The sequence below is a fragment of the Centrocercus urophasianus genome, unplaced genomic scaffold (assembly GCF_019232065.1).
Source record: "Centrocercus urophasianus isolate 14NV4802_14NV808 unplaced genomic scaffold, USGS_Curo_1.0 seq_23, whole genome shotgun sequence".
In the NCBI taxonomy this organism is placed as follows: Eukaryota; Metazoa; Chordata; class Aves; order Galliformes; family Phasianidae; genus Centrocercus; species Centrocercus urophasianus.
In genome coordinates, this window is record NW_024884789.1 from 12,318,991 (window position 1) to 12,340,808 (window position 21,818).

Below are 21,818 nucleotides of genomic sequence, written 5' to 3' on the forward strand. Positions count from 1 at the left end.
ATAATTAAATGATTGGATACTTATATTCAAAGCATACTTCAGTGTATTTTAATGCTCCTATTTTACCTTAGATTATGCAATGCTGTATTTGTAACCTTTTTTTTTTTGCTGCTGCTGTTGGTCCATGCATTTTGCTTCTTCAGTGCAGTTGTTGGTTTTGATCTTGCTTTCGATTTATTTGAATTAGATCTGCTATGATTCCTAGCAGTTGTATTCTTCGCTTTAGGTGATAACTGAAACGTGGATGTGCTTGTGCTAACTGAAGATCCTGACTGAAGAGATCCAATAGATGCTCGAATAGTAACCTACAAGTACAAAATAAGAAGTTTTTCTATTTAGATTTAAGCTGGTTAAGTTCCCATTTCTGTTCTTCCTCAAAGTTTTAGTCGCTTCAAGACAGAAGTGACTATCTTGCATAGCATACGAAATCTTCCTCAGTAAATACAGTTTTGAAAAATACGCACTACTGTTGACTAGAGTAGTCTGCTAGATCTTAAAAAGCTCTTGTTTTGGTGGAAATAATTAGCTATGACAAAAAAACACCACTCTCTCTTCAGACCTGCAACTGCCTATATCCTACTCTTAAAACCAATAACCAAGCAAGAAAAAGTAGTTGTAGATAAGAGCCAGATGGGTCAGAACAATTAGCTCAGCTCAGAAAACACCAAACAAATCAGTTCCTGGATTAAACTAAACCTCTGTGTACTGTTGCCTCATGATTAGAAAAGGTACTTCATATAATTTTTGCTCTTCATTCTAGACCCTTCAAAGACAAATTCTGGCTTCTAAATTACACTTCTTGCCCCTACTTACAGCTTAGAAGCAGCTCAGCTTTTAAGTCTTGTTCCAGGCTCTTCAGTTTTATTATCTACACTCTGTCAAGGTCTCCTAACACCAAAGCTTTAACACAAAGCAAGCTAAGCTTTTATTAATTACAAATACTCTGAATCTTCTAAAATACTGAAGTGACATCACAGAATCCAGAATCACTACCAAGCAACACAACTTCAATTTCAGTCATTTCCCTTACAAAACATAAGACAGTATTTTAGAGGAAATCAACTGTGAGTAGTTAATTAAGATGTTCATTTTTTTATTCACTTCAAGTGAAAGACAATAAATCTTCACAATTCATTGAAAGGCTGTAAGAAAGTTCTGAAATATACAGGCAAGTTGTTCCTTCTCAAGACATGGACTTAATGCTAAATATTAAGTGACGTAAAACCAAGTTTACGTCACACACTGTTGGGTTCTTCTCCTCAGCCCTTGAAATGCAGAAGATAAAAAGACTTTGTACACCCAGTTGTAAGCACATAATGCCCATGGAAAATCATCTTGCACTGCACCTGCATTTTGCTACTACCTTCCACATATTGGAAGTCTTACATAAGAAATTATGACTACAGATCAACATCCACATTACCTGCTTTTCTCCTAACACAAGAAATAATAACTGGAAAGGGACAAATTAACAGACAGCTCAAGAAAGTATCACTGACTGCACTACCAGCACATGTACGAATGGAATGGGACAGGGCAACGACACAGACCAACTAGTGGAAGCTGTGAAATGTTGCTAGCCCTTCTTTAAGAGGAAATGAATTTTTTGTTTCAGAGGCAACAAAAATTTCTTTGCTGCGGAAAAGAAAGAAGTACTCTTTCCATTTCAACATTTTCTTCTTCCAATACATTTTTTTTTCATTTGCTCCATTATTCTTCACTTACCTTTGTTCCAGGAGGCAATCCTTCCAACTGTTTAGGCTTTCTAAATGTTCGGTGATGCTGAGTCTTGTGATCCATTTTTTCTTTGCAAGTCAAAAACTGCAGTCTACACTTAGTGCAACGGTATATTCCTTTTTTCTTGAAAAAAAGGAAGCCAGTCTAGAGTAAGCAAGGACGTCACAGAAAAAATTCTAACCTTATTCTCTCAAAGAATGGCTATTCCACTTGTAAAGATCAACCTGACAAACTCCTAATATTGCACAAGGTCAAGACACTCAGTACAGACGTAAAGCAGTGCTGCTACCAAGAAGGAATCAGTTTACCAGTCACGGTAAGACAACATGGTAATGCATAGTGTCCAGAGATTTTTAAGCAGGAACTCCTGTCATATAAAACACGACAGTCTGACAACTCACTTAGAAACTTCTCACAACAAGCACCTCTAGGTCTTCATATTTTATTGACTATTTTTATCTGTTAACACTATACAAATCAGTTATGCTTTTTCAGATACTTTTTTTTAGGAAGAGAATCTTGATATTTAGCATTTTTCAAGAATTAAGAAAGCATCTGCTTACCTGATGCCTCATGTAATGATGCATATACGGTGCTCCAATTTTAATTACTTTGAGGCAAAATGGACATAGCAGATGTTTTGTATTTTCATGAACTGTTCTGAAATGTGTTTCTACATCTGAAAAAGCTGAGGATCTGTAGTTGCATACCTAAAATAAGAAATTTTGCTTCTTGTTAAAAGTCTATAAAAAGTAAAAACAGATGGGGTGCGTGCATTATGGGGTAGGCAGAGGGGGTAGGTAATGCAGATACAAAACAAAACAAATTCTGAAATACCTGGCAAACATATGGCATTTCACCTGGCTTATGATTGTCCTTCATATGTTGCAAAAGAACCTGTTCTGTTTCAAAGGATAATTCACAGATTTTACAAATAGCTAGAAAAAGCAAAAAAACACAAATTAGTTTGGGGTCATAATTCAATCAATTATAATACATACGTACATGTGAACTGTATATGAATACATAAAGGGGAAACAATCTAATGATCTTCTTCCAGCTCTTCAGATGAAACTCTTGACAACTTCAGGAATATGAGGTCTTTCAACAGTATGAACTCTTGAAATCAAGTTTGCAATTAAAAAAAAAAAAACCACAAAAAAAAAAAACCACAGGAATCCAACTTAAAAAATAAAAAATAAAAAAATAGTTTTTCCAGATACTGCTCTGACAGAAGCTGAATGACTGTCCAACTTTTGCTTACAACCCTCCAAATTATTGCCCTTGAAGTACAACAGTTCCATTCTGAAGTTACTAACCAGCAAAAGTCAAAAAGTATCTAAAATTCTAGGTTACAAAAAGATTCAGTGCAATATAATCCAACTTACTAGAAGACTCATAAGGTGTGTGTGTACTTTCAATGTGGCACTGCAGCTGGAATGGGGTGGGAAACTGACGGTAACAGTGTTGGCAGGTGGTGTGGCTTTCCCAGCTTTCACTGCTTTGCTTCTCAAGCTCTAAATGATGTTTCATGTGGTTCATAAACCTTAAAATGAGAGTAAACAGGTGAAAAAAGATGTACACAGACATTATGCATTATGTATCACACGCAAAATGCAAAGGAACCTTAGAGCACTTTCGAATATGAAGAAATTTGAGGAGTAAACATTTAAGATATGCCAGCCACTCAGACCTCTAGTAAGTACTAAGACCATATCTTCACATAGGACATTCATAGCTTTATCTACAAACATCTCCATACAAAAGCAAGAGTATTTCAAGAGCTTTCTTTTTTGTAAGTATTTAGGTCTGAAGATAACTTACGAAAGACAGTTTTCAAGAAATTCCACTGTGCAAATAACAACCAAAAAGTTAACAGAAACTTGTGGTAGTTCACTGCCGAAAGTCATTGCATTTTCCTTGTATTTTCCTCATCCATGTGCCTGTAGAAGGATCTATCACGGCTGAGAAGTCTAAGCTGAACTTCTCACAAAGTTGGCAGGTCAGTCATTTGTGGAACAGTAAGTTGTCACAAGAACAGGTTAGCTGCATAACCCACTACTGCTAACTAAATCGCTCTATTTTGAAAGGGTTTCATTTTGAGAACAAAGGTCCAAAAAATTTGCACTAGAATTAGAGAGAATACATTGCCCACCATAATAAATAGCTAGAAGTATAGAAATTACCTTGGAATACAAATTCTTAAGTAACAAAAATACATATTTCATATGGAGAACAGTAAACTCTGCTTAAATATGTAATATTGGCACTTTCATTTATATAGATACTTAACAGCAAGTTTAATGTTCAGAAATTAAAGAAACTTTTGTTCAAAAACATGGGTTTGATGTTAGCATAAGGCTGTTCAGTTGGACTTGCAGACTATGCCCTTGAAAGAATAGTCCATTTTTCAGTTTTACGTTCTGCTACTTCAGCTTCCCCTAAAAAATGCACGTGAAAAAACAGAATGACCTTAACTTCCAAATGAACAATGACATGGATTGGTCTACCTATTAAAACAGCTTACTGAAGCTTTTTGTAGCACTTGGAACTAAAATTACTCCATCAAAATAACAGTTGTTACATAAGCAAACGACCAACTATTAGTCACTGTGAATCCCTGAAGAGAAACAACACTCACATCTACTGACAACACCATCAATCAGGATGGTAAATTGCAGAATACTCCGCTGTCGCCTTTTCCAACCTCTAAGTGCTACCACTGCTCTCATTAGAACTACACTATTTCCATTAGACACCTCTAAGATTTGTTCTCTAATCTGTAAATAAGTTAAAGCTACAGATAAACACACATACTAAAAATTGATTCAATTTCTGTCCAATAATCCAGCATTAACAGTTTGCAAGACACACAAAACAAACCCTTTCTATTCCAAACAGACAAGTTTCAAATGCATGACATTAACTGATATGGGCTGCAAATCATTAAAGCATTAAGGAAGTGAGTTCAAATACCTTATATTATTTTTAAGAACTTTCAGGCAGCTGAAGCACTTAAATGTTGTGTGAGTCTTCTGCTCCTGTTGTACCTGTTGGGTATCACCTTCATGTTTCCCATAATAGAAATCGTTAACTAACATAATCAACTTTCCTTTCTCATATTCAGTAGTCTTGCTTGTTGTAGTGGAACATTCCGTTTGGACCACGCCCAGAAAAAAGTCATTAACCAGATCTGGACAACAATACTAGACAGAAAGGGATAGAAGAAACAGAGACAAAAGGTGTAAGACTCCCTTAACAAACTCCATCAGTGACAACAGCATCTTAAAACTGAAACTGCCTGCTAATCAGGGCTACATGCAAAGCTTTCAACTCTGTGACACACCGACTCAGACTCATGCTCACATACGCATTTTTAACTCTGGACTGATCTTTCAGTAACATTTAGGTAATACAATACAAAGTATTTTTAACACTGAATAACTATTCTCATGGTTTCATGTAAATAAGTTTCCAGTTCAAATCAGAATGTCAGAGTTGCCTAGTGGTGCCTTACTCATTAGAAAAATGTCTACTTCCTAAAATTTAAAAACAAGAAAGAAAAGCAATTCTCATACAGCAGTTTACTGACAAGCACAAGTTTATTGAGGACTTCATGCAATTTTTTACTTCCTTAGGGAGGACATTTGTTGAGAATTGCAAGTTTGTTTTTTTTTTTTTTCAGTTTTACTGAAAAATTTAGAAATTCTAGGTCACACAGCAGACACGTCACTTGTATTCACCTGAAAGAGTAGACAATGAATGCTTAACCCAATAGCTGTACAACAAAGCTTAATGCTTTAAAAGCATATCCTATATGAGATACTTCATGCTATCAAGTTAGTAACTATGAGCAAAACCAGAATGCTCATCTCCCGCTGGGAAACAGGTCTTACTGTGCATGACTACCTTCCGTAATGGTAAGCTGTTCATTCTCTAGTGCAGAAATTGAAGACAGCACGCTTTTTGTAAATAGGAATTTAAAAAAAAAAAGTTTTTTGTCATCCATGGCTCTTTCATTCATTTAAAGTACCAAGTGCAAAAGCAATTCTTTACAAAAAATGATTAGAGAAAGATAACATTTCTGAATTGTACATTTCTTGTGTTTTGAAGCTAAATAGGACACTAGCTATAATTTATCTTAAATCCTTCAAACTACAACAATTTGCGTTAACAGCAATTGAGAGCATCAAAAAATTCTGTTCCAAAGTAATTCATACAGCTTTTTACATGACTTATTCTTGTATGCAAAGACATTTCTGTTCTCTCTGAAATGGAATAGATCCCTGAGAACTGTGCTAATCTTTACCAAATTATAAAAAAAAAGCATTTTCCAGGAAACAATGTTTCTGGAAACAATGACAAGTAGGCTTCATAAAGAGTAACAGATGCATAGTTTAAGACAGCTTTGTTTATCACTTTAAGTATGTGTTACAAATTAATGTTTTTCCCTCTGAAGACTTCTTAAGTTCCCATATGATATATAAAGGAAAAAAAGTTTAATTTACAAGGTTATTTTTGCCTTAGAAATCACCTACCACAGATGTGGGTCAACAGGCTGCTGCTAGCAGTACTAGTGGGCCAACCTGCATTGCTACTACAGACAATTACTTTCATCAAATTCCTTGTTATCTGGCCAAATGTTCAAAAGCTACAGCTGTGAGAGAGAATTCACAGAGGCAGCATATATGCCTCATTTCATTGAAAAAAATAATATCCAAAGTAACAAGACTTAGGGCTCTCATTCTTTATCTCTCTGACTTCACAATAATTTAGCCCCATCTAATCAAAGACAGAAGCCAGACTATCTACAAACTGAAACATTTTTCATGACCAGAAGCCCACTTCAGTTTATAACGTTCATCATCCTCAAGTTATTTTACCTTCATATGATTTTTTAAAGGATCCATAAGATTGAAATGAATATTGCACTTTGGACAAGCTCGTGGAAATGGCCCTCCATTCTTAATGTTGCTTGATGCAGTACTTGTATCTGTAAAACACATATAAAAGTCAGAATTTGCAATCAGAATAACAGGTATGTTAGTTATTATTCTAGCAAAACATACTATTTGAAATGAAACTGCAACTGATGTGACAGGAGCGACGATATGCAACATTTTACTACCACCTTCTAACTAAAATTCTTTAGCCCAAAATCAACTTCAGTTTGTTCCGTTCATCATACACTTTAACAAAAATCTTAGTAATCACAGAAAAATGGGAGGTAAAGGAAACATGATAGAGACAAAGCATTAATTCTGTCCTCCCCACTTACCCCCAAAACGAGACAGATTTTGTGATGTTTTTAAGAGATTTAAATTCTTGAAGAAGCACACAGAACTACTTTTATGCCAGGACCTAGCCATCATCATACAGGGATAAGAGAACTGCTTTTGAAAGTAATTTCACCACCTGGTTCTCAATAATGAGCCTATTTCTCTCTGGCAGGAACTGTAACCTAGGCCTATTCAGATGCATCACTCCTTTTGAACAAATGTGTCTTCACTGAACAAATCCTCTAAATAACTACTCCCACGAATGGATGGAAGTAAAGAATAGTGTTCTTATCAGAGTAAATTAATACCTTTCACACAAATTAAAACAGAAATAAAACCAAAAACTGTCTCATGCTTAACACTAATGAGTAAACCCAATCTTCCAGTCCTCTCCAAAGTGCAAAAAAGCACCAGTGAGAGCTACTTTTTCAGATGAAGTTCTCTTGCATATACAAGTCATTCACAGATCTGGAGGACTCCGTGCAAACTAAGCAGGTTAAAACAGATTAAACTAAAAAAAGTTTCAAGTAATATCTCAACTTCAGGGTCAGATGTACACTGCAAGGCTATGAAACACACAGATACATTCACCTTATAGCAAGGATAGAAATACAGGGTAAGAGATGATTACACAACAGCCTTATACATCTTGTCAGAAAAATAATATTGCACAGTCCACACACTAGATATGGATCAAGCAGTATTTTTCCAAGAGCATAACGTTACTGCTAAAAATCATAATTAAGCAGGTAATCCTTCACATGAGTGGATGACCGTGCAAGAGATGCACAAGAGATTGCACAAGCTATGGTCCTTAATACTAAGTTTGTAAAACTTTGACAAGTCTGCTGAGGGCAAACTAAGTTAGAAAGTTCTACAGCAAACCTAGTGTTCTGTAGTGCCTCAGAACTGAGGCATGTCACATTTGTATGCAATTATGGAACTTCTTAGAGACAAACTCATAAAAGTCAGATTCTCTGTAAATACGATGCAGTTCTTCATTCCTGAATACAGATAAGAACCTCTTTTGTACATTTTAGGCTGCAATGCACTGTTTTACCTAACGTGGGGAGGAGGAAACATTTCCATCAATATTTCATCTTATAGCCACTCTCTGCTGTTTGCTGGGAAAGAGTCTGACAGTAGAACAGCTGCAAACAAGACATGTAAAAACAAACATGAAATGATTCCATACAATAGAATCACTCTGTAGGTAGCTTCTCATTTTAGTATTACAGGAGAAAATACGCAGATGGAAATACCTCAAAGTTGAGAATAAATCCTGATCTTTTACTATCAGCTGGAAAGCACTTTTTGGCTGAGACGGAAACGCGCTTGATTATTAATATACTGAGACAGCCAGACTACCTCTTTTCTCAAAGGGAAAGTCATTCCAAGAGCAACCTGAAACTTGAATTCTCCTCCCTATTAGAATTTTAAACTGTATCAAAAACAATCATTGCAAAAGAAGGGTGGAAACTGCAAGAAACACTTGGCAATAGTTAGTCCAAGTAACAGGATCACAGAACTTAGGAGGAATGCACACAGGTGCTTGTCTTGCATCCCACTCAAAGCAATACAGCAGTGAAGATCTCCCATAATAATAAATTATATACATTTAAAAATATATTATTAATAAACATAATAAATCATACAGTAGTGAACAAAATGATATCCAACTCAATTTTCTCAAACCAGCTGAAAAAAGGACAAAAGCCAAGATATATGGCCCCATCCTTGAGTTCACAGACCATACTATGTTCAGTTGAACTTCTCTGGCTTGCTGTTTACATCCTCACTCACTCTAATCTCAGATAGGTTCTCAATAAAGTTAGAACTAACCAGCTGGTTTCTGCACTGCCTGCTATTTGGAATGACTTAGGCGGTTCTGACGGAAAAGTCTCTCATGAACAGCTTCTGTTCAAGCTCATTTAACATAAGTACGATTTATAAAATATTAAATAATTATAAAACACTTGAGATTTTATTCTGTGCATAAAATAATACCAAAGATTAAAATAGTGTTATTTCCAGCCAGTGATCACATTATGCCAATTTGCCCGTTTCTGAAAATAAATCAATTCACCGATTGTTTGCAATATTTCTAAGAAAAAAGTCCCTAAAAATAGTTCTAAAAACGCAGAGGTCTAGTGCCTAATAACTGGCCCTCAAGTATTTGACTTTGTGTTGCCCTGAAACCAGCACCTCCATTACTGTAAGATTATCCTTGGACTGGGGACCCAGCCGACATTATCTTGATACAGTGATCAATCCCTAAGCAAACCTGAAGCACCATGTCAGCACATCTGAGGTAACAGCATAGGTCTTATTTGTCAGCATTCCACAATCACAGGCTGCACGCAGCCTTAACACTATGCATGATAAGGTATGCACTTGCAGAAAACTAGTCCAAGACACTGATCTCCACTCCCATCTGTCCAACTGTTCCAATAACTTCTCTGATTGTAGTTAGGAGCTGAACTGTTATCTTAAGAACTTTCTCAGTGATCAGAGATAACTTGTTGCAGAAAAGCATTCCAGTATTTAAGAAAACAACCCTCTGCTCCACATCTAAGCTGTTTTTATTCAGTGATAACCACCTACACCAAGCAAACTGCCTCCCTGTTCAGTCCTGTGAGGCAGATTCCCAGCAGGAAAGGCTGATGTTTGAGCATCTGGAGATTTATCACATTATGCCTCATATGTACTCACTTGTTATATTTTTCCATTTCTTCTTTACTTGACCACAAAAAGCTTTCATACAGCTGTTACAACTTCTGCACTCTCCTGCATTGCTGAATCCACCTCAGCACAAGGCCACCAACCACATCACTCATAAATGCTACATATTTAATTATGTACAGCTAGGTAGTAAGGGGCAGGGATAAGACAGAAGGTCTTTTTCAAGAATCTTCAGTAAAATACTTCAGTTTACTACAGAAACCCTGATTTCTAAAGAAAAAAATCCTTACATGTTAACAAAATTAGTAATAATTCCTATTACAAAAAAAAAACCCAAAACCTTCACCTATCTGTGACACTTAAAATGTTCTGAAGATTATTTTATATAGAAGCTATAAAGTAGGCATTCTTACCTTGACTTATACACCTCTGACCTAATAAATTCCCTCTTTCAAAGAAGCTATAACCATACTAGGAGATCACAGACCCATCTGCATTTGAATTTTGCTGTTTGTTCATTTAAAAAACCATATATTTTAAGGCATTTTTGAAAAATAAGCAAAAATCATTTTAAGTATTATTTAGTATCTAACTGGTATAAAACAGGTCTTGTTTTCATTGTCATCTTTAGGTGCCTCTGGTCTGCTACATTGAAACAGAAATCCCTGGCATCACTGTTGCTTCAGACTAGTTTGTTGAATGCAACAGACCACACAGCCGAAACTGTCAGCCACCTTCACTTCATGCTACTGCTGAAAACTTCCCTAAATGTTTTGTAGCCATTATGAAACACTTTACTATTGCAATATACATTGTATCATTGAATGTGAACTCTAGAAGTATCTATGTGTTACATGAGCCTTGGGTGTCACAAAGGAGCGTAAGACATTCAATCAAGGTTGAAACAGGAATTATAAACCTTTCAGTTTTCTATTTTTTTGTGTATGTATCTTACTGAAGTAGACATACACTAAGTATGGTATATTTAAGACACAATGAACTACAGTCCTTGATGCCTTTAAGTGCTTCATTTTTCTGGATAAGAGCCAAATATGCATAGTTATTAAATATGCAAGTTTCCTAAATTAGAAAATTATACTAATACCTGTGCTTTGAAGAACTGGAGGTGAAAACCAAACCATGTGCAATAAATAAAACCCTTGCTTACTTTAAAAAAAGCAGTTTGTTCCACTAAGAGGAGAATCAGATCACAGATTAGTTGGACCCATGCAAAGAAATATACTGCCTTCACTGATGAGTAGCTGCAGTCAATACCTAAACTAGAGACACAAAAAATTACCATATCAAGCAGAAGAGACTAGCAATCTAAAACTGGGTTTGTGTTACTTCTGTTACGACTGTTAGGCCATTCATTTTAAACAGCCCATTACCTTAAATACAAACCAGAATTTTTTTTATAATCTATAATTTACTGATAGGATTATGGTCAGTTATTACAAAAGTGCAATCCTTCCCAAAAAAAAAAAAAAAAAAAAAAGGGTAAATTTCAAATTAGAGTGTGTTTACAATTGAAAATACTACATGCTTCCATCTGTTATGACAAAAAAGTGGTTTGTTGTCTTTTTAAGTAGGTAAAATAGTTCCTGCTGAACTTTCAGCTTAGCTAGCTAAAAAAAAAAAGTGTTGCCAAACAATATTCTTTCCTTTCCCCTTTCTACACAGGATCCTTTTGATCCCAATTACTCAAAGTGCTATACATAGCAGTCAGGAAACCAAGATAATCATCACTGGGAATCCACTCAGCAGACACAGGAAGTTCTTCTGGCACTGTTCCACAGCCCCTCTCTTGCTAACAGCCATTCCTATTCACGTTAGCTGAAAAGAGTTTGATATTAAAAAAATGAGCCTTTATCTGTCAAGAAGATTACAGTGGATCTGGCAGTATTTTCTTTTTTTAAACCAAATGAACATTACACAGTAATTCAGTCTAAAGCAATAAAAAGTTAAGTCTGACAACACAAAGTTCTGAGGTTTATTTCATAAAGCATTATATAGTTACAGTGTAATATGTAGGGGAAGAAAAAAGTTCTAGACTTCTATATTCTAAAAACTTTATTTAAAATTACAACCCACAGATCTGCACCACAATTAAATGCCATTACTGTTTCTTTCTTCTATCAACTACCACAGTTATACCCACCTGTTAGACTCACTGTTGGCTCAGTCTGGTACTGTGGAACTCCCGAGCTCTGTCTCACACTGAACAGTATACCAGATGTGTTATCTGGTGCATCTGGTGGAGAATCCATAATATAATCCTAGTAAGACATTTCCAAGAAGGAAAAGAAATTTGAGGTTTAACATTTTCTAAATTTCAGGCTCTAAAGGGTTTATTCTTGAAAACATATGATTGCTTACAAGTACTCATCTGTAAATCAAGTTAATTACAGTGTCCCCAAAATAGTTTACTTTGACATTTATGTATGCAATTCCTACCAGTGCTTGTTAAGTTACTCATAGCTGTATCTCCAAAAAATAGCCATAAGACCCAAGAAAGAACATTTTCTGAAACACAACTCAAACTACGTAGATTGCTAATGGCACCTGCTTTTGTACCAGTCTTATGACGTTTCAAATCGTACTCTACTTTTCTAAGAAAACTGTAGAGCTTCCTTCCTTCAACACAAACTCAGGCGATCATCTTTTAACTCTTTCACTCCTGTGTAATAGCTACTTGTATTTTAGAAGACCTGAAATCAGAACTCAGGTGAACAGACTTGCTGGGGTCAGAAGTTTCTCAAAGATGACATTGGTCAAATTCTGCACACGACCAAGCTTTAATGAAAGCCACAGTTTACCTACAGCACACTGACTGTGAGCAGCACTCAAATTCATGATATCTATGGTTTGCCTTTTCCTTTAACAGAATAATTTCAAAAGGGCTTTTTGGAATAACACAATCCAACACGATTTTCAAAGCACAGCTAATGCAAAAGTAGGTTCATGTTTCTCAGCATCTTGAGGCTTTTGAGCACCTGCAAGTACAGATACCTTTCCACCCTTCAGTTAACAGGTTTGTCCTTCAGCAAGACCCATTATTTAAAAAAATGAAATAGTCTTCATTTCTCAGCTGCAACACTGAAATCTACTAAAACTGAACAACCTCCATGACCTTACTAAGGTTACTTACTAAGCGCTGCTCGAAGAAACACGGAAGAACCATGAAAGAACCATGAACATTACTTCTCCTTACAAATACTACAGGGTAAAGTCAGTGAAAAACACTTCCCAAAATACATCAGTGCTGCTCACATCTCAATAGGCCATTCATACTGACCAAATCTGGAACATGAAATATTTTTACTAATAGTAGTAATGCATTAAGAGAAACCTTATGATAAAGTTGCATTCAATTGCAACATTAATGTATGAATGGCACTTATGTTGGCACTTGACCTTTCTACTTCGGAATAACACAATTAGTTGCACCTCATCACACTGTACTTGAAACAAAACTAGAAAGGATTAGCTGCACGTCCTTCAAAAAAAAAAAAAAAAAAAAAAAAAAGGATAACCCAATGCACATACATGAAAAAATGATTATCCAGCTCCTATGCAGGGGGCTAGAACTACAGGATCTTCCACATCCCTTCCAAACCAACCCATTCCATGATTCTATGATACGTGCATTTTGTCATCAATGTATTCATGAAACAAAGACCACAACATCTTACGCAGTAAAAATCAGTGCCTTACAATGCTTCCCACTCTAGTAAGCAAGCAGGCAAAGGCTATTTTCACATTTAAATTGCAACGTTTTTAACTACCACCACACTTACACTGATGGAAACAAGTCTCAAGGAATACACAAATTCACATCTAGCATTCAGGTATGATAACCTGTTTTAGGACTCCTAAGTACCAGTAAAGAATTTAATTAAACAAAAGGTGTTTCTCTCCATCCCCCTCTTTTTATCGTATAACTCTTAAATGAAGACACTATAGGACCTTAGTGATAATGAAGACCCATTTTTCTCTCTGGAAAGTGATCTAATCCAACGTAACCAAATCAAACAAATGTTCAAGTGCAGCTGTGGAAGTCAGAATGATGCTAAGAACATTAATTGTTAAACATCTTTGCTATACTTTTTACAAAAAAACTACACAGGCCATAACACATCAGGTTTAACTGAATCCACGATGGCTTTGTACTAGACAGCAAAATTACAAGCAAAGCAGCTTATCCTGTAAACCCCTTTTTTCAGCTAGTAAGCCTGTGGTAGCTCTTAGACTGGACGGAAGACTTCGCAGAACCACCATCACTTTAAACACGATCAGCACAACGCATGAAAGTAAAATGTGCCCTTCTTACTGCCTTGTGTGGGCTTGCTTTCTTTTTTGAAGAGCTGCTACCATTTCTCCAAAAGACCAGGAATTTTGATGGCATGCGTGCATCTGCCTATTATGTACTGATTGCATCTGGGGAGGAAGGAAGTAAAGGCTGACATTCTGGAAATTCAGTCACAATGTTCTCCAAATGTCCCCTTTTGTTTAAAATGTTTTGTTTTTATATGCAAAACAAGAGAGCCAAGTGTGTGAAAATAAACATCTTCTCATGCTTCAGAAAAAAATAACGTTCTGAATAACAGAACAGCTTTACCAGATCAGTGAAAAAAATCCAACCTGCATAGGTGTACTCATGTGCAGAAAGTCTACGACCGGTATTCGTATAAATGATGTTGCCAGGGCTCAGGTAAGTTAAAAAAAAAACAAAAAACAACAACACACACAATTAGATGCCACCACTCAGTTTTCCAGAAGACTAGCACAAATACCAAATCTTAAGGTGCACAGCTAGATTTCCTAACTGTCAGAACCATGCTAATTAGTAACATGCTAATTAATAGCCAATCCACACAGAATTAGAACGATGCATGGTATCAGACCTTTGCTCTACCAAAATTTCACTGGGGGAAGTGAAACCTGAATCTTGCTCACACTGAGGAAAGTGCCTGGTTCCAGGATGGACCTCCATCAGCCTCCATGTGGACACACTGACCACAAGCCTCTTCTGCCTGCCACCCACCAAGTGACTCCTTACACAACGAATAGTTCACCCGTCAAATATGTAACTCTTCAGTTTAGAGGTAAGGATGTGGTGGGGGACAGTGTCAAAAACCTTTCAGAATTCCTGATAGATGACATCAGTTGCCTTTCCTTTGTCCACCAATTTCATTTAATATAATGCTAAGATTTTCATTTAATGTTAACACTGCTGTTACTAAAGCTATCATTCTCAAGCCAAGCAGCACATCTGACACTTAGAAAGAGTTTGTAAAATCAGTATTATCAATATATATTTTCATTAACTAGTACAAGATCATGGTTCTAAAATCTTTACTGTTTATGGAATGCTACTCTATAGGTCTAATCAAGGTCTTCAAATCATTTAACTGTGTGATCAGTATGTTCCTCAATTTATTCACGATCACATCTGAGTATTTTAAGGGAATAAAAACTTACCTGATTGAGTATGATAGGCTGCGTTGTCACAGAGGTCACTGGCCTGGATACAGGCTGGGCCACTAGAGGAACCGCGATATTTCTTGATACCGGCTGTGTCGTGACTGGAATGGTTACAGGTCTGCTAACAGGCTGTGACATTCCAGAACTTGATCGGGTCGCCTGCTGTGCTGATAAACACCCAGCAACTGGCCTCTGCAGTGTCTGTGAAGCTCCTGAAACATTCACTGGTCTAGACAATGGCTGAACTGCTACAGAGCTAGCAGGAGATCTGGATACAGACTGAAACACTGATGAAACAGGCATGGCACTGGGACAGGAGGCAGGTGTTGCATAATGGTGACTGTCAGACTTGAATGAAGTAACTGTACCTGTTGCAAAGGATTCCGAAGTTAACATTCTGTAATTTTTGTGGCCAGATATTACATTAAGAGTTGTGGTTTTGTGCGTGTTCGTTTTTTCCATTACCATATCAGGACAACATAATACCTCTACTGGGTGCACCATTCTGTATCTGCCTTCGTGATGAGCTGAAGTTGACTCTGTTCAATATATCTGTCAAAAGTTACATTTAACTTAATTGCAGTTAAATTAATAGCCTTATCTCTTTGCAAATTAAAAGAAGTATTCATAACCACAAACTAAGCCAATTAGGATTTGACTTATAACTTATAATATTATTTCTAAATTAATCTGGCAAAACAGAACATCATTTGTACAAATTAAGATATGCTCTACTCTATTTCTCTTAAGCTGGCTAGTTTACCTAAAAATCTCAGTTTTATTTTCTTGGAGATAGATGAACATACAAATAAGAGTGCAAACAAACTATGAACATTTCATTAATATTTAGCTCATCTGATTGTAAGAAATGCATTTATTCACTTCCCTTTGTAGCATGCACAGTAAGAAGTCGCCCAAATGCTACAACTGCTTCAGAGAAAAGGAACCATTTTCTCTCAATAATTTCTAAACTCCAGTTTCCAGCACCAAGGGAAATCAAAGAGAAGATACAGGAGTCATACTGGAGCGGACTGATTTTCTAACATATCCTAGACAGCAGTCTATTACTAGAATTCTAATTTTTTGGAAACAAGTTAAGTTTCTTAGATTTGATGCTTATTCCCTAACCAACATTCCTCAGTTATCTCCACCTCCACATGGGGTTTTAGGTTAATTCTAGAATGTTAAAATAATATTCACCAAATCAAAATACTCTTCTACCACCAGATTCTCAATTCACTTCATGTTGTTGCCAGGTTTCTTGCTCAAACGTGTGAAAACACACGTATATTAAAGCTCCAAATCTACAAGATCAAAAGCACCCTCTCAAACGAGGGTCAAATTACATCAGAATCTCAAGCAAGATATCTTAGAACATCTATAGATCGCGCTTAACCACCTTAATGCTGCTTTCACAGATAAGTTCACATAGTACTCAGTCTGATAAATAAATTGAATGGCAGCAGAGCTCAGAACAGCTCTCAACCTGTTACCCTCACGTAGATAATACTAATGAAAAAGCAGCTGCAACCAACAGATCCAAGCAGGCTTGCATTTTCAAGATATGATAAATTTACTTCTGCAAAAATTATACTATTCTTACTTCAAACAACATCATCTATGAGCAAGGAATAGCTGAATTTGGGATTCACCTGAAAACGTATATTCTCCAGTTAGCAAATCCATACCATATTTAAATTCCACAGTCCAACAAAAGCCTCTTTTTATTCTCACAAAAAACCCCAATGACAACAACAAAAACAGAATGAAGAAAATAATTAAAAAAAAAAAAACAAACAGCTATTGTAAAATCCTACAAGTTAACAGTTAATAACTGCACTGTCGGCAGAAGGTTAAAAAGATGGCCATGTATTGCAGAAAACATACCTTTCAGAAAAATTAGGAATAATAGGCAAGCCTCCATTTGCCATCTGACCAGGCAGGAGTTTTCTTGTGTAGAAACTAAACAGCAGTGGTAAGGAAGGCTGAGTGCTGTGGTCTGCCTATTACCAACAAAGATTCTGCAAACCGAAGCCTGACTACAGCCAGGCAGTATTACTTACAAGCCAAAGAAGAACTGAGGTCATTCTTCCATAGCTGTTTTTGATAGTGAAGTACAAGATTACAAGGAGAAAAATCAGGGAAGGGAAAGAAAAGAGAAAGTAAGAAGTTATAGTGTAAGTGATTTTACTTGTGTCAGGACTGAGTACGGACAGCTCTAGAAAAAGATGCATACACTGCAAGCCTACTTCACCCAAAGTTCTTGAAGTTGCTGAATTGTATGAAAATTACAGTTCTCACCTGCAACGCATTTCTGTACTTTACCACTTGAAAAAAAAACATTTAGACTTGAATGATGCAATGAAACTTGGCCTATTTGTTGCTCTAATGTATGTCTAGCACATTAATAATCGCCCAATTCCATGACCTAGTGCTAACAACCAACAGTAATCCAGAGGTCTCAGATCTCATATCATTACAGTAAAGAGTATTTTTTCCATCCTTCTGGAAGCTTATAACTGCAGACAGATTCTTAGACTAAATCTCAAATATTCTTCAAAATTTTCAAGAGGATCTACACTATTTTTCAAGCATTCAAAACCATTAACCCTTAATAATTATTTTTAGGTGAGCTCTAACATCAACTTCTTTAATACTCAAAACATCATTTTCAAAAATTTTAAGCTAGTGCAAAAAGAATTAAAGATAATTCCCAGTGAGTAAGAAACAAAGTCAAATAGAGCTCAGATGCAAGATGAAAGTAATACGATCTAAGATGACAGAACAGCCAGTAATAGTCCAGAGTCCACACAATGGAGTGAGGGGAAGAGCCTTGTTTAACATCTTGCCTTGAGATTCTTTACCATAAACTATATACCTTCAGAAAATGCCTATGACAATCTCAAAAACACAGCAGAGATGAGGTAACCAGACAGCATGAAACCAGGCAACCTTGTGTATTTGATAACCAGAGAATGCTTAGGCAAGACTTCTTAACAACTGACTATAAGCCACACACAGGATCAAAATTTGTCATTCCCAAAATCAACTGAAGTAGCAAAAATAAGTATTCTCCTTCACTTACCTGCCAAAGATCAAGCACAGGACAAACACTGAATCCTTACACATCTGCCCACCACAACCACCTACACTCATTCTCTGTACTGCCTGCAATCAGAGAAAACTACAGAACTCGATGAAAAAATGTCTTAGCTTACAGGGAGTGAACGAGTTTATTAGTAGAAACCTCCAACTTAGCAGAGAGGCTCGCACTATTTTCACATGATACGCTTTCCCCAATTATGCCTTATTAACACACACTTGGACAGTTACCAGAATGATGGCCACACGTTCAGACTGACTTCAAACACACAAAATAAGCAGCAGAGAAAATAAGAGGAACTGCTGCATGAAGACTAGAATTCATGCATTTACTTTAGCAGGGAGAGGTGAGGTATCTACTTAAATATCAACTCTATTGAGAGCAATTGCGTGCTTTCAGCATTGTCTATACTAGACTTTTAACCGTACTAAAATCCTCAAATGTCTTTGCTTCTACTTGAGAGATTTAAGTTCACTGGTACAGACAGCTGCACGTAACCCATATTTTAGCAACTAAAATTTCCAACTTTCAGTATAAGACAACAAACTAAAGAACAGCTCTAAAATGAAGAACTCTTTAAATCTTAACACTACAAATTCCATATTTTCAAGTCAAGTTTGAAGTTTCACACTATAAAGTATCTGTCAAATTATGGAAAGCGTTATCTTACATGTACTGGCTGGCTTTGAGCTTGAGATTTCTCCAATGAAGATCGGTTCATCATCATCATCATCCTCCTCCACTTCTTTCACTCTCTTTTGCCATGGTTCTAGCTCCTCTTCCTCACATTCCATGAATAACTCTGCCATCTTGAGACTAGACAGTAAATAATTTAAAAACAATATTCAATAGAACATTCAGTACTTGGTGAGACAGCTGGTCAGTAACAAAAATTACTGTACTTGCCAATGATCCCCACGGAATAGGCTCCTCCCCACCACATTCCACACAGGTTCAAGCTGATCTGATCTAAGTGATCTCCAAAGATCAACAGTTTGTCTAATTTCTGATAATTCTGAATCCTCATCTTTAATATTAAACGTCAGAAAATTCCCAAGACATTTCCCATATCATCTAAACTGTTTTTGAATCATATATGTAAGTAACCACAAGAGCAAGCTTCTAAACTACAGCAAAAGGTATCCTTTAAAACACCTCTATTACAGTTATATTAGTCATAAGTCACATGAATGCCCTTATCATGACAAAACACGTAAAATACGTGCCAAAGTGAATAACTTAAAGCCAGATGGAGCTGTATTCTACTCACATATTTAAAAAAATATTAAGCCAAAAAAACACAACGCATGTAAATACAAAAGCTCAAAACTCACCACATTTGCAAAAACTAAGATTTTACCAGGGCTTCCCATCCCTTGTTACATAACCTTGAAAGCATTTCTGAGCAGTACAGGAAATAAAATATTACACTAGTTTTCATTTCATAAAATCAAAGGGCTGCCTCTGCAATAAGCAGGATCAGGATTCACAGTAAAACAGTGAACTTGAATGCAGCAGTGCAGCTTCGGGGTTGAACTGCTGGAAATGAGCTCTGTGGAGACTGACTGAGTTTTCTGATGGCCAACAGATTGACTATGAGCCACCAGTGCACCCTTATGACCAAAACGACCAACAATGTCCTGGGAAGCATTAAAGAGAACACAGCCAGAAGATGAAGGGAGGCAGCCCTTCCCACTACTCTGCTCTGCTGAGGCCACATCTGGAGTGCTGGCTCACACAATGATGAAGGGCCTGGAGCACCTCCCATACAAGAGAAGGCTGAGAGTCCTGGAACTGTTCGTGCTGGAGGAGACTGAGAGGAACTCTTATCAATGCTTATAAACACCTAATGGGCGGGAGTCAACGGATGGTGCCAAGCTCTTTTCAGTGGTGCCCAGCAAGAGGACAAGAGGCAACATGCACAAACTAGAACACAGGAATTTCCATACAAACATGAGAAAACTTCTTTGAGGGTGGCACAGCACTGGAACAAACCATTTGGAGAGGTTGTGGAGTCTCCTCTGGAAATACTCAGAACCCAGCTGCACACTTTCCTGTGCGGCCTGCTTTTGCAGGGGGCTGGACTAGGTATCTCCACAGGTCCCTTCTAACTCCTACAGTCTGTGATCCCATAGCACTTCACTGAAAGCCTTGCAGTTTTTGCAAGTTAATCTCTGCCCAGAAGCAGCTGGAATTATGTGAAGGTAAAAACTATTCATTTAGGCATTATCTTGGAAACACATCACAAACTCTAGTCTTTTACCTTGACTGTCTAGACCCCTGACACCAAAATCCTCAGTAAATATTAACATTCAACTTAACCCCTGAAGTCTGAATTCTGTTATCTATTTATCAACTGCCCACATTCAATCAAGCTCAGATGTTTTAGAAATAAAGATTATGGATGATTATGTCATTAAAGACTATCAAGCTTTATACACAAGGTGATCAAAATCAAGATTACGTTTATGAATTGATATTCTTAAACTGAATAATTAATCCTATAATGTGTAAAGGGTGTTTATTCAAGAATTTTCCTTGTAGTTTCCCAGGATCTTCTCTTTTCCGTAAGTATTTCAAGAGCAACATACACATTAAACATTGATACAACTTTCTTTCTTGAAAATACAATGACTTAGAGCTAAGAATACCTCCTCACTATCTCTCAACAGCATTTGAAACCAAAGTACTCTGCACGTATTCAGTAAGAAAACATCTAACATCTACTAAGACGAGACAACTTCAGGACAGGAGGAATGCACTGCAAGATTGGGTGATGGACTGACAGCAAGTCTGTGACAGCTTATCACAGAGAAGCAGTCAAAATTCTGCCTCTATTTGCGCTGAAGTATGAAGAATGGGCCTGCTAACGTTGCATGCCACGTTTTGGAGACAATCTAACACTGGAGAGCTATGCTCTTCCTTCCTTCTTCAGATTAAGCTGCTGGAGTTCAACAAGGTGCTAAAGAAAACAGGACATGAGTCCAGGTTCTTGTCACAGGAAAAAAGAGAGCGTGAAGCCTATTTCCACGTTATGGAAACAAGAGGGGCCATGTGCCAGGTTTTAAAGAGAGTCAAAGCCAACTCTTCCTCTACAGATGGCCTTTGTTTTACTTACTGAGAGATGATGTCCGTCGAACTTCCAGGCAAAAAGCAAAGACCATTTTAAGAGCCACTGCTCATGTACTTGAACACATACATATGAAGACAAGAGGTATTTTTATTTAAGAAAATTAATTTTATTTCACCTTAGGAAAAAAGCAATCAGTTATAAAACATACTCAGAGGATGTGAGAGCACAAATAGTTTATACAAAAACAGGACACAAAAAAACTACATTAGCATGTGATAACCTCAGTTGCACTATAATGTGACTGATTTTTTTTTTTTTTAATATAAATTTGATAACATAAGCCTGGACTTTTAGAAGGTTGTATCAACTGGTGTCACCGCTTACGAGCCATTCCATTTTATGAATCAATACACCTCAAAGAATTCTCAAGAGGTGACTCAAAAAGAAGCAATGCTTT

General features: G+C 36.7%; 1 protein-coding gene across 10 annotated transcripts in view; it reads right to left on the reverse strand.

Moving 5' to 3' along the window:
• The window catches only part of ZNF280D (zinc finger protein 280D), a 66,252-nt gene that overhangs the window by 42,192 nt on the left and 2,242 nt on the right, over positions 1-21,818 (reverse strand). For 9 of the 10 annotated variants that reach the window (XR_006169844.1, XR_006169843.1, XR_006169845.1 and 6 more), the window contains 11 exons: positions 18,959-19,104; positions 15,672-15,737; positions 15,183-15,553; positions 11,860-11,977; positions 6,621-6,730; positions 4,714-4,943; positions 3,126-3,283; positions 2,575-2,675; positions 2,301-2,447; positions 1,726-1,860; positions 67-305 (listed from right to left, as the gene is read on the reverse strand). Coding sequence is in view for 7 of the 10 variants with exons in the window: in XM_042824245.1 (XP_042680179.1) it covers positions 67-305; positions 1,726-1,860; positions 2,301-2,447; positions 2,575-2,675; positions 3,126-3,283; positions 4,714-4,943; positions 6,621-6,730; positions 11,860-11,977; positions 15,183-15,553; positions 15,672-15,737; positions 18,959-19,097 (1,814 nt within the window). In the remaining 3 variants the exon portion in view is untranslated. The remainder of the gene's footprint in view (positions 1-66; positions 306-1,725; positions 1,861-2,300; positions 2,448-2,574; positions 2,676-3,125; positions 3,284-4,713; positions 4,944-6,620; positions 6,731-11,859; positions 11,978-15,182; positions 15,554-15,671; positions 15,738-18,958; positions 19,105-21,818) is intronic. The other variant, XM_042824249.1, reaches the window with a different exon arrangement.